This window comes from Hippopotamus amphibius, chromosome 1 (assembly GCF_030028045.1).
Source record: "Hippopotamus amphibius kiboko isolate mHipAmp2 chromosome 1, mHipAmp2.hap2, whole genome shotgun sequence".
NCBI classification, from domain to species: domain Eukaryota; kingdom Metazoa; phylum Chordata; class Mammalia; order Artiodactyla; family Hippopotamidae; genus Hippopotamus; species Hippopotamus amphibius.
The window spans coordinates 221,106,839-221,120,366 of NC_080186.1; the positions used below are offsets into that span (position 1 = coordinate 221,106,839).

The following is a 13,528-nucleotide window of genomic DNA, read 5'->3' on the forward strand; positions in this document are numbered from 1 at the left end:
AACTGAGCCTGCATGCCACAGCTGCTGAGGCTGAGCTCTGGAGCCTGAGAGCCACAACTGCTGAACCCATGCACTGCAACTGCTGAGGCCCACACGCCTAGAGCCTGTGCTCCACAGCAGGAGAGGCCACTGCAATGAGAAGCCCATGCAGCGCAATGAAGAGCAGACTCTGCTTGCCACAACTAGAGAAAGCCCACACGCAGCAACAAAGACCCAATGCAACCAAAAATAAATAAACAAGTAAATAAATAATCTTAAAAAAAAAAGAAAATGTACAATTCCTTTTTTTTACCTTTTTATTTATTAAAAACCATTGGGGTTTGTGCAAGGGTCGAAAACTGGATCCTCCTCCTTGGCAATGAGCAAATCCTCGGGCTTTGTTGGAATGTATCACACCTCTCGTAGCTACAGATGTACTATATTCCCTGAGTAAAGCGCGTGTCTAAAAAAGGAGACAAGAATTGAAATAAAGAAAATCAGAGATTTATAAAATAGTACTTATTGGTACTACTGACCCCTCCCAAAAGGCTAATGTGAATTCAGTTACTGTATGTTCATATTTTTCAACCTCACCACAGCCCTAAAAATAATAGTGCTACAAAATTATCTGAAGAAAATTCAACTGTGACATAATAAACAAATGCTATGTGTGAATATTAACTGGATGTTGGATGCGGGTGGTGGAAACAACTTTAAATACATTTTTGAGATAACTGGGGAAACAGGAATAAGGACAGTCTACTATTGAATTTATGTTAATTTTCTTAGGTATGATAATGCTATTGTGGTTGTAATAGAGCAATGTTCTTATGCATGCTTAAGTGTTAAGTGTTGTGATACTATAATTACTTTCCAATTATTCAGCCAAAAGAAGTACATAAATACAGATTAAGCAAATGTGGAAAAATGTGAAAAACTGGTGAACAAAAGTTAAAGGTATTCAGATATTCAGTGTATATTCTTTGTATCTGTCAGTAGGTTGGAAATTTTCAAAATAAAAAAAGAGACATAAAAACATTAAGCAAATGCAACTGCTAAATAATGAAACTCTAAATATATAACAGAAAAAATACAAACCTTATAGTGAATAATTTCAAATTTGTAAAATAAATAAATAAATAAATTCTAAAACTATCAGGAAGTATACAAAGACGCACAGGGGACTTCCATGGCAGTTCAATGGTTAAGACTCTGTGCTTCCAGTGCAGGGGGCACCAGTTTGATCCCAGGTTGGGAACTAAGTTGCCGCATATCACAGCCTCTCCACCCCCAAAAAAATGAAAGAAAAGAAGCACAATTCCTTCCCTCCTGTCTATTTTTCAATGGTTGTCACATTTTCCAACTATGTATTAGTTTCATAAGCAGAAAATAACTTTAGAAAAAATTAGTGCTATATTATCACAGAAAAATCAGATTCACTGCTGCAGTTTCACTGCAAATGCTGGGTTGGATGAATTAATTTTGTCATAGTTATTAAGAAGTTACTTAAAATAATGTCAAATAAGTATGAATAAACTTTCTCAAGTCTTAGGAAATAGTCATAAACAAAAACATTTAAGTCAAATGGTCTTACATTCCAGTCACCACTGAGGATATCTGCAAAACTCAGAAATTCACTGGCTCTCACGAGATCATCCACCTCCATGAAGAAATCCACGTAGTTCTGGTGAAGATATAAATTAAATAATTCTCCTGGCATGTGCGACATTTCTACTACTTCCTATAAAAAGAAGTATATATAATTTTGGTAAAAATTCAGTGGTCAAATTCATATGGATACAAATACAAATATTAATAGTGTATACTCTGTAAATACTACTAAGTGTTATCAAGGACTTTACCTCAGGTTGAACAAGTAATGTATCCCGCTCATACTCTGATAAATGAGAAGGCAATCGAGGTGAGTCTAATTCTGTTATAGATGCTCCTATGAAAAAAAAAACCTCTGGAGTTATTAAAAATAACACCACTTTTATAATTATATAGTACCTCCCATTTGAAGATTTTTTTCAACAGTTGGTTTTTATGTTTAATCCCACTCATAAACCAAAAATACTCTATCTAAATACATTTTCCTGCTATGTCTTTCTTAGGCCCTGCCAAAGAGTATCTGACCTAGTCCTAGCTCTTTTTTGTAACTGAAACAAATATGACATTTTAAAAAATGTGGTATTTCAATTGTAAGATAATAACAGATTTTTAAAAAATGTATAAGGTTTCCTTACGTTTACAATATAGTATTTTCCCCAAAGCTCTGAAGAGAAAGAGAGAAACATCTTTGCCACCAATAGCTTGGACCTCTTGATTTTCAAATATCCTCTCAGGTTTTTGCCTTCGTTTTGATTTTGACAGCGCAGCATATGATTTTAGTGAAGACACTCCTTTTTTCCTTGGCCATAAATTGTTCTTTCCTAAATAATATATACCCAAAACACAATATTTAAAATAAAATTAAAATATGAAAATTAAAACTGAGAACACTTCAGATATAGTTACACTATGTATTCTAATTTAAATGTTTTTCTAATAATTACGAAGTATACAAACTGAGTCAGAGTCCTCTTTCAGTTACTAAACTATTAAAATGAAATAAAATGTCACCTAAAAGTATGTTATGACACAGGTTTCAAATTTTCACATACACAACGACATACTCTCTAATATAGTCATATCACCTTGGTTTCTCACAGTGTTAACGGCAAGGTACTATTCTTGGCGCATGGTATATACTAACTAATTTAGTCCTTATAACAACTCTATCAGGGTAGAACTATTATCATGCAGAGTAAAGAAATGACACATAAAGAGGTGAAGTAACTGGCTAAAGGTCATCAGCTAGTAAGTGATTTGAATCTAGATAGTCTGGTTCTGCAATCCATGCTTAACAATGATGCTATATTACTTCTTTACTGATTTGGGCAGTCTCCAATCTATGAATATGCCCATGTTCAAACTTCACTGGGAAATCTACTTTTTAAAACTCAGAATGCATGACTTCAGAAAATCAGCCTGAAATAGCAGAAAAACACAGGATCTAGGTTTGAATCTTAGAATATATTGTCTATCTCTCTAGGCTGGTCTGAGAATTAAATGAAAAAACATATAATTGCTAATAATAGTTTTCTTCAAAAACTATCATTTCCTTCCCTCTGAAATTTCTGAGCTCTGAGCAATAATGTTATAAACGGTAGTTAGGATCCCAAACTGACCCACCCCTAAGTCTAGCAGTGAAGCTAAGCACAATTTACGAAGGTGACTCAAAAATTATCCACATTCCAGTTATATTAAAACTTCTGGGGACTTCCTAGGTGGCGCAATGGTTAAGAATCTGCCTGTCAATGCAGGGGACACAGGTTCAAGCCCTGCTCTGGGAGGATTCCACATGCCACAGAGCAACTAAGCCCGTGTGCCACACCTATTGAGCCCATGTGCCGCAACTATTGAAGCCCACGCGCCTAGGGCCCGTGCTCCGCAACAAGAGAAGCCACTACAATGAGGAGCCCGTACACCACAATGAAGAGTAGCCCCCGCCAACATCAACTAGAGAAAGCCCATGTGCAGCAATGAAGACCCAACGCAGCCAATAAATAAATAAAATAAATAAATAAATTTATTAAATTAAAAAAAAAAAGTCTGTAAATTCTACAGCCAGAGTGTGGATAATTTTGGACTCACCCGCGTACATTTATGTTTCTATAAGAAGCAGCAGAATTCTGATTTAAATTGTGTTAGATGTCTATTTCTGTATGGTTATGTTGAAAAACCAAGATAAAACTAAAAGAACAGGTTACACTTGGTAGAAAGTAGGATTTCAGGTGGATTTTGAGAGCTCCAAAGAGCTTTTAATTTTTTAAGGTCAATGTTAAGCATCAAGTAGGTCACCTGTTAAATGTTTTCTGATAAAGACTGTGTGCAGTAAACTAAGAGCATTAAGAGTAAAAGTTAACTCATTGCCATCAGTGGGGCTATCTCCTTACCATAGCATGGCTAGGCACCCCTTTTATATATAAGTGGAAATGCATTTGTTAAACATATCATATATAAACTATTATTAGATTCATTGACAACTGGCACTTGAGGGACTTCTCTCGTGGCACTGTGGTTGAGAATCCGTTCAGTCGCTGGCCTGGGAGGATCCCACTGCTGCAGAGCGGCTAAGCCCGTGCACCACAACTACTGAGCCTGCGCTCTGGAGCCCATGGGCCACAACCGCTGAGCCCATGTGCCGCAACTGCTGAGGCCCGTGTGGCTAGAGCCTATGTTTTGCAAAAAGAGAAGCCACCACAATGAGAGACCCAAGCACCGTAACGAAGAGTAGACCCTACAAGCAACAACTAGAGAAAACCTGCGTGCAGCAACAACAACCCAACACATGCCATTAAAAACAAAAACAAAAGGCCAAACAACTGGCACTTGAGCACTTAATATGTGTCAAGCACTGGAATAAATACTCTACAAGTACTACCTTACTTACTCTTCACACAACTCAATGAGACAGGTTCTCATATAAAAGGTGAAAAAATAAAGGCATGGAAAGATTAAGTAACTTGCAAGATTAAGTCACTGAAAAGTGGCAGAGCCAGGATTTTTCTCCCAGGAAGTCGCATTCCAATTTAACTTTGAAAGGTAAAGTGGCAAACCACATAAATAAATCAGCTTTTGTCTCAGAAATATGAATACATATGGTGATACATTCACAGTGCTGTGTGTATGCAGGTGTACATACATAATTTTATTATACTGTCTCAATAAAAAAATAGTAAGTGGAGATAAGTATTTATCAATTTTAAGTTAAAATGTTTAATTTCATTTCATGAACAATTAAGAAAAGGTCAGTCACCTATATAATACTGTAAGAGTGTATCTTTCCCAGTTACCTGTTGAGGAAGAAAACTGGAGGCTATTTATTGCACTTCTGATATCACCAGAACATCCCTGACAGAGCAACTCTAGAGAAGCTTTATCAGGGACAACAATTTTTCCTCCATTCTAAAATGAAAAAATTAAAATTAAAAAAACTTTTTTAAAACAAACAAAACCACCTATTTCACTAAACTTAATGGAAGTATATTACAATCTTTCAAATTGGAATGCTAAAAAGCCTACATGTTAAACAACAGTCTGCTTATGAAGGTACAAGTGTCAATGACATCACAGTTTAAGGTAAAATTTCAAGGTTATAAAACATTGCTTTACTTTTTTTACTTGGACTAGGTTATAGTTTGAAGTTCTCTCTCTCTCACTATATATACAAATATATATAGATACACACACACACAGACCTCAAAACACAATATGATGTAATAAAATTAAGTACACAAAAAATTGTGACAAATATTTGAAATTTACATGAAAATCCCTACGCTTGAGTTTTCAACATATTAATAGTCTATTGAGTATTAAAAAGCCACAACTGGGGCTTCCTAGGTGGCGCAGTGGTTAAGAATCCGCCTGCCAATGCAGGGGACACAGGTTTGATCGCTGCTCCAGGAAGATCCCACATGCCATGGAGCAACTAAGCCCGTGTGCCAAAAAAAAATAAAAAAAAAAATAAAAAAATAAAAAGCCACAACTGCATCAACTCATATTTAAAGCCTATGTTTCATATAGTTATTTAAGGAATGTGGAACATGTATATTTTTTAAAGCTATGTATGCCATTAAACATGTACACACACACACATATATGCATATATATGTAAATATAATATATCACATGTCACACCCTTGGTAGATCAAGCATAAGACAAGAAAAATTTATCCTCTCTTCTCCGTCAGAAACTCCTAAGAGTTTACTGACAATATGAGTTAAGCTGAATTCATGTGATTGCTCACAGATGATCCCATTTCAGATCTTGTAAAAACTTATTAAAACAGAAAATAGTACTGTGCTATAATCTTCCATATATTTTTAACTTTATTAACCAAAGCGCTTTCAAAAGTTCTTTATGAAAGTTATTATTATCTTTTTAGTCTCCACAAATCCCAACCTTGTCACAACTGTTAACATTTTAGTAGGAACTTTTCCAGACCACTTTTTCAAGTACATGTATCTGTAAGTATACATAGTATCTATAAGTATATACAGACAGTTAATTTTTTAAACATAAGTGAGATCATATTATATGTATTATTCTATGACAATACCATTCTTTGTGCTCTTTCTATGTTAGTACCTTTAAATCTATATAATTTCTAAAAAATGTTATGGGTATACAGTAATTGAACTAATATTTCCCCCAATGAAGGGACATTTACATTGTTTCCAATTTTTTACCATTCCAGACCTATATATGTATACTATATATACAGCTGACCCTTGAATAATGTGGGGTTAGGGATGCCACCCTCCTCACAGTCAAAAATCCACGTATAACTTATAGTCGGCCCTCTGTAGCCGTGGTTCTGCATCCTCGGATTCAACCAATCATGGATCATGTAGTACTGTAGTATTCACTACTGAAAAAAATGAACATACATGTGGACTCATGCAGTTCAAACCTGTGCTGTTCAGGGTCAACTGTACACCTTTTCCAACATGCATGAACATTTCTGTAGAAGCAGAGTGCCCTTCAAAGTGTCTGCAACATTTACCAATTTTATTTTTCCTAGCAATGCTAGGTGACAGTGTTCACTTTCCCCGTATCTTTGGCAACCCTATATATAAATCTTTTAAATGTTTTGTAACCTGATATGTGGAAAACATTACCTGGTTTAAATACAAATTTCTCTGATTACGAGTAGGGCTGAACACCTCGCATATTTACCATCTATTTGCATTTCTTTGTATACTGGCTTCTGCTATCGGCCTTTTTTTTGGTAGGCATATTTTTATATACACAGGTGTTAGTGCTTTTCTGTTACAAAATTGCAAATATTTTCTTCCATGCTCATGCTTGTCTTTTATCTTTGCTTACCCTGCCTTTTGTCATTTCCCAAGTTTTCCATTTTTTAAACGTAAATCCATGGCTTTCAGGTTTTTGTTTTTTGCTTAGGAAGACTTTTGCCCAACCCAAAGTCAGTAGTTTTTCCTAATACTCTCCTAATTTTTGTATTTAAATATTTAATCAAGGTTTAAATTATTTCTGTGCATAATATGAACTAAAGAGGCAAACTTGTTTTTCTGTATGAACATCTAACTGTTTCAACACCACCTATTAATCATAACAGTCTACTCTCCTTCCTCAGTGATGTAAAATGCCACTTCCGTTACATAAAAAATTCTCATTTACGCATACTGATCTATTTCTTTGCTGCCTTCTCATTTCATTCTTCCATTTGTCTATTACTGTGCTAATACCACACTGCTGTACTTTCTAAAGTTTCATATTATGTTCCAGTACCTAGAAAGCAAGTCTCTCCTCATCATTCTTTTACAAAATTTTCTTGCTCATGCCTTCTCTTATAGATTAAATTCATTTTTATTGTGAATACATTTACTTTAAAAACTCTTCTGAGGGGAGTACTTGTTTTTGAAAAATTCTAGATATGGATTATTTGCCAGTAAGGAAATGTAATTTGAAATTATGATCCTTGGTAGCTGAAGAAAATACTATGGATGTTAATTACTGTGAACATGGCAAATATGGCTGAAATGTATGATCATCAGTTCCTTCCATACTTTATATACCTAAGGATAACAAAAAAGACTAAAGATCTTTTTTCCTGTAAATACAGAAAAAACATTTATTTAAACTTAAAAACAACCACTTAAGATATTTAACATTCTTTCTTATTATAACTCATTCACTTAGGATGTCAACACTCTTTCTTAATGTAATTAACTAAGCTACAGAATATCAGAAATTAAACTCTTCTTTAAATCTTCTCATACTATCATTATCAACCTTGGAGAACCCAGACAGTACCATAACATTTGATTTTAGATTTAGATTTATATTTACTTTATTTTTGTATTTAAATATTGTGCTTGTTGCTGCTTCTTTGATGTAACATACCAACAATGATATCAAAAGTATACTAGTTCTAAAATTCTTGCGGGTCAACTATTTAAAGTAAAGCATATTAACTACATAACAAAGAAGTTATGGTATCTCTTTTTACTAGTATAAAACAACTTGCTAGAGTAAATGCCGTTTGCAATTTAATGACTTAGACTTAAAATTAAGTTGTGAGTAATGTGATAAAGTGGTAGGATGCTATTTGTACTATTTCTTCAATGTTTCCTTAATAAATATTTAAAACTATAGTTTGTAATTATCATGCTTATAGTAGAGAATATAGAAAGATTTTTTTTCAAAAAGACAATAAAAAAAGTCACAAGTATTCCTACCATCCAGAATCACACTTAGCATTTTTATGTATTTCTTCTAGTATATACAGGTTTATGTATACATGTGCATTGTACTGTCAATGACAATTCCATGTTTTGTTTCAGTATAGTGAACTGGAGTCAGAACAAAACTTCAAACTCATCTGATACTTAATAGTCGTGGAATATTATTCAAGTTACTTCCCTCCAAAGCTCAGTTTCCTTACCTATAAAATGGGGATAATTTTGTATGGTTGTGGTGAGGGTTTAATAAGATCAGGTGTGTAAAAATTCTTTGCATAGGGTCTGACATACGTCAAGGGCGGAAAACATAATTTCTATTGTTAGCATTATCACATAACTTTGTATCTTGTTATTTTTAACTTGACATTAAATTGTATTTCCCCATGTCACCCAATATCTTCAAAACACGAATTAATGACATAATAGTCCACCATAATAACTGCTCCCTCCATTATTAGACTTAGTGTGTTTCTACTATTTCACTATTAATAATTTTATTTATTCAGTTAAGTGCTCTACATACATACATTATTTTGTTTAATCCTCAAAATAACCTCTCCCTTGGAGATTTCCCTCAGTTCCTGTGATCCAGCATTGCAAAAAAAACATTAGAATGTAAGGTACAGTTGATTTATAGAAGTAGGGCCCCCTAGAACCATGCTGCTGGGAGTAGAAATTTTATCAATTTAACATCATCTTGATTTGAAAGATACAGTTGATTTATAGAAGTAGGGCCCCCTAGAACCATGCTGCTGGGAATACAAATTTTATCTATTTTAACATCATCTTGATTTGAAAGATAGAAAAAAATAATGTGTTAAAAGTAACAGCTATTTCAGAACAATGTTAATATACTTAACACTATTGGACTAGGTGGTTAAAAATGGTTAAGATGTTTCAAATATATAATACAGCTAATAATACCATATTATATATTTGAAAGTTGCTAAGAGAAAAAACCTTAAATGTTCTCACCACAAAAAAGAAATGGTAATTACATAACACGATGGAGGTGTTAGATAACACTACGGTGGTAATCATTTTTCATTACATAAGTTTATTAATGTGTCACCCTGAGCAAACCATGATCCAAAAAGAAACATGTATCACAATGTTTACTGCAGCACTATTTACAATAGCCAGGACATGGAAGCAATCTAAATGCCCATCCACAGATGAATGGATAAAGAAGATGTGGCACATATATGCAATGGAATATTACTCAGCCATAAAAAGGAATGAAACTGAGTCATTTGTAGTGAGGTGGAGAGACCTAGAGTCTGTCATATAGAGTGAAGTAAGCCAGAAAGAGAAAAACAAATACCGTATGCTAACACATATATGGAATCTTAAAAAATGGTAGTGATGAACCCTGTGGCAGTGCAAGAATAAAGATACAGATGTAGAGAACGGACTTGAGGACAAGGGATGGGGGGCAAAGGGGAAGCTGGGACGAAGTGAGAGAGTAGCACTGACATACATACACTACCAAATGTAAAACAGATACCTAGAGGGAAGCTGCTGCATGACAGAGGGAGACCAACTCGATGACTGGTGATGACTTAGAGGGGTGGGATAGGGAGGGTGGGAAGGAGTCACGGGAGGGAGGGAATATGGGGATATATGTATAAATACAGCTGATTCACTTTGTTGTACAGCAGAAACTGGCACAACAGTGTAAAGCAATTATACTCAATAAAGAGCTTAAAAAAAAAATCAATGTGTCATACACCTTAACCTTACATGATGTTATGTCAGTTATATCTTAATAAAGCTGGAAAAAAATGATTCAGATGGTAAATTTTATGATGGGTTTTTTACCAAAACAATTATTAAATCTTTAAAAAGTGACAACAGGACAAAAGTAGAGTTGGACTGTTGCTGACTAATGGACCTATATGCCAGGAAGCAGTTTCTTGATTACAGACACAATTCAGAACACTAAGCCAAGCACAGAGAAATTTACCTCAATGTGAAAAAGAAAGTTGTTTAAAAGTAGACAAAGGTTAAGGATTTTTAAAATCAGTATTTCCTACATTTTCTAAAATGACATGCTTTATGAGCATAATTAAAACAATTTAAATTTTATTTTAATTTAAAAGTATAATTTTATTTTTAAAAATGGAAATAATTCATGTCTCTAACTCCTCAAGTTTATATAATACTACTTAAGTCTGGCTTTCTATAATTACAATATAAGATACAAATCAATCAATTCTTAAAAGACTTACCTTATTAGCTTCTATTGTCACTATTCGATTAAGAAACTTCATCATAATTGTTGGTGCCACAGGGTTGAAACTGTCAAAGTTTTATAAAAAAAAAAAAAAAGACAGTGGTTACATGATTAATTAAAAAATACACTATGTATATGAAGTTTTAAGCAGAAATTTCATTCTTACCTAATATTTGATATAGCACACTCTTCCTGAATTTCTTTGGGAAACAGTAACCTTTGATTATTATCCCCACTGAGACTGTCAGAGATTATAAATATTAGAGGACATCGACCAATCTGCACATACTTCCTAAAATAACAAAAGATAGCAAGCAATGTTGAAATTCAAACCACTTGCCATTTAATTTGGAGTTTCAGAAAACTTCACCTAAACTCACCTCAGAACTTCATGTAAAGTATGAGAATCTCGATAAAACTGGTTAGGTAAATCCTACCAAAAACAAAGGATAAACATGAGCTCAGTTTTATTTCCATGTAAATTTATTTTCACATTTATATTTAGCAAAATGGGAAAAACGTTATCTATCCAATGTACTGTAACCAGAACTTTTATAGAAATTAAGGAAAACATCAAATAGCTGATATCCTAAACAATAACACTCACAATGGGATTTTCAGATCAAATTTCTTAGGGTCACTACTAACTTAGTGAAAGTTACAATACTTTCACTAAGACATCATTTTGCATTTTTTTACTTTTCTATACTTAGGCCATTAAATTTTTAAAGTTCATTAACCTATAGCTACTCTATTCAAGTTTACTGCAAGAAACTTTAGGTTTCTTCTATTACACAAAGCCTTTATGTTATATTTTACCACTACTAATACTATGGAGAGAGTCAATGTCATTATCACATAAGATATATCTTGCAACTGTTTACTCAATAGTTACAGCAGTATTTCAAAAGTTATCCTTACTTCAACTAGAATTATCTTCTTATCGGTTCTCAGATCATCTCCAAGCATTTGTAGTTTATTATACTTTGTTGCCCTTAGTAGAAATTCTTTAAAAACTGCTATCTGAGACTGATAGGGAAATATATGGAAGCTTGATTCTGAAAGGAAACATAGTTAACACTTTTATTTTCAACAAATTATATACACATCAATATTATACATATATATTAATGAATACATTTATATATACTCAAAGAAGCACACAATATTGTAGACTTTTTTTTTTTTAATTTATTTATTGGCTGCGTTGGGTCTTTGCTGACACACACAGGCTTTCTCTAGTTGCTGCGAGAGGGGGCTACTCTTCATTGTGGTGTGCGGGCTCTCATTATAATGGCTTCTCTTGTGGAGCATGGGCCCTAGGCACGTGGGCTTCAATAGTTGTGGCACATGGGCTCAATAGGTGTGGCTCACGGGCTCTAGAGCACAGACTCAATAGTTGTGGCGCATGGGCTTAGCTGCTCCGTGGCATGTGGAATCCTCCCAGAGCAGGGCTCGAACCCGTGTCCCCTGCAATGGCAGGCGGATTCTTTACCACTGCGCCACCTAGCAAGTCCTAGACTTTTTTAATTAGGCAAAACTGTTCAAATTTAAAATAGAATATTCATTTCAAAAGACAAAAGTCACTATGAACAATAGTAACTTCTCTGTAGGAATTAACATAACTTGAAGTTAACTGATTTCAGAACACAACTGTTACAAAAGTGATACAATTGGTAAAAATATTTATGACTTTGAAAGACTCTCCCAATGAATGCATGACTATAAATGAGCTAATTTTTAATTTAATAGTAAGTTTTAATGACAAAAACAGAATCACTGATTAGTGAACTTGGGAAAAAGGGAGGAAATATTTTACACAGAACACTGTAAATAAAGACTCCCTAGATTGTCAAAAGTAATGTTATTGTTAGAAAGCACTAAAAATTCTAAGAGTATGGGATAGAGCAGCATAAGGGTATGCACACTAAAGATATAGTATGCTCAGAGGACATTAAAAAAGAGCCTAAAGAAAGGATCTTGAGGAATACTCCACATGAAAATATAATTGTCCTTCTTACAGAACCCCTTGCACTTCAAAATTGCCTAGGAGATCTGGATACCCCTAGCTTAGTAACCTAAAGCAGCAGTAAGAAAGCTATGAAAGTTAAAAATGATCATGCTGGAGTTTACGAGCATATATGTGAGGTTATATCATACCACATCTTTAAAATGGTACTATCATTTTTGGATGTTTGTATTAAAGTCCCTTTTTGAATTCCAAAGACAGTCTTTGCCTTATACTTTGATTTGATTCTAAGAGGTCTGATCTAAACTCTTGTTTGCAGGTGATTTTAACATATTTTAAGGCTTGATTTACATTTAAAAAAAGAGTTTATTTACACTGTCTAATATCCTACCCAGAGCCTAGGAAAAAAGTACATAAATAATGCAAGCTGATTAGCTTGTTAGCTAAGAAAACAGTTAACACTTAATCCTTAAAAGCACCCCACTCTCCTTTACTGGAGGGACCGTTTCCTTCCTTTTCCTAAAATTACTTCTCTCTGAACCTGGGAAGTATGTGAGAAAATGCACCCATACAGTTTCATCTGATTGCTATTCTGACTTTGTGAAGCAGCTGGTAGTGGGCAAATGCCAAACTAGTGTAGGAGCAGCAATATATACCTTCCTCTCAAAAAAACACATACCCGGGCTTCCCTGGTGACGCAGTGGTTAAGAATCCGCCTGCCAATACAGGGGACACGGGTTTGATCCTTGGTCCCGGAAGATCCCACATGCCGTGGAGCAACTAAGCTTGTGGTCACAATTACTGAGTCTGTGCTCTACAGCCCTGCCCCAGGAAGATACCACATGCTGTGGAGCAACTAAGCCCATGTACCACAACTACTGAGCCCGTGAGCCACAACTACTGAGCCCACGCGCCTAGAGCCTGTGCTCCACAAGAGAAGCCACCACAATAAAACAACTATGCACTGCAATTAAGAGTAACTCCCGCTCTCTGTAACTAGAGAAAGCCCAAGCGCAGCAATGAAGACC

General features: G+C 34.6%; 1 protein-coding gene across 8 annotated transcripts in view; it reads right to left on the reverse strand.

Moving 5' to 3' along the window:
- RAD17 (RAD17 checkpoint clamp loader component) overlaps positions 1-13,528 on the reverse strand; it is a 40,744-nt gene that overhangs the window by 14,479 nt on the left and 12,737 nt on the right. For all 8 annotated transcript variants that reach the window (XM_057741724.1, XM_057741682.1, XM_057741732.1 and 5 more), the window contains 9 exons: positions 11,453-11,589; positions 10,912-10,964; positions 10,698-10,823; positions 10,527-10,596; positions 4,878-4,989; positions 2,226-2,411; positions 1,842-1,927; positions 1,574-1,720; positions 293-442 (listed from right to left, as the gene is read on the reverse strand). In XM_057741724.1, coding sequence (XP_057597707.1) covers positions 293-442; positions 1,574-1,720; positions 1,842-1,927; positions 2,226-2,411; positions 4,878-4,989; positions 10,527-10,596; positions 10,698-10,823; positions 10,912-10,964; positions 11,453-11,589 — 1,067 coding nt within the window. The remainder of the gene's footprint in view (positions 1-292; positions 443-1,573; positions 1,721-1,841; positions 1,928-2,225; positions 2,412-4,877; positions 4,990-10,526; positions 10,597-10,697; positions 10,824-10,911; positions 10,965-11,452; positions 11,590-13,528) is intronic.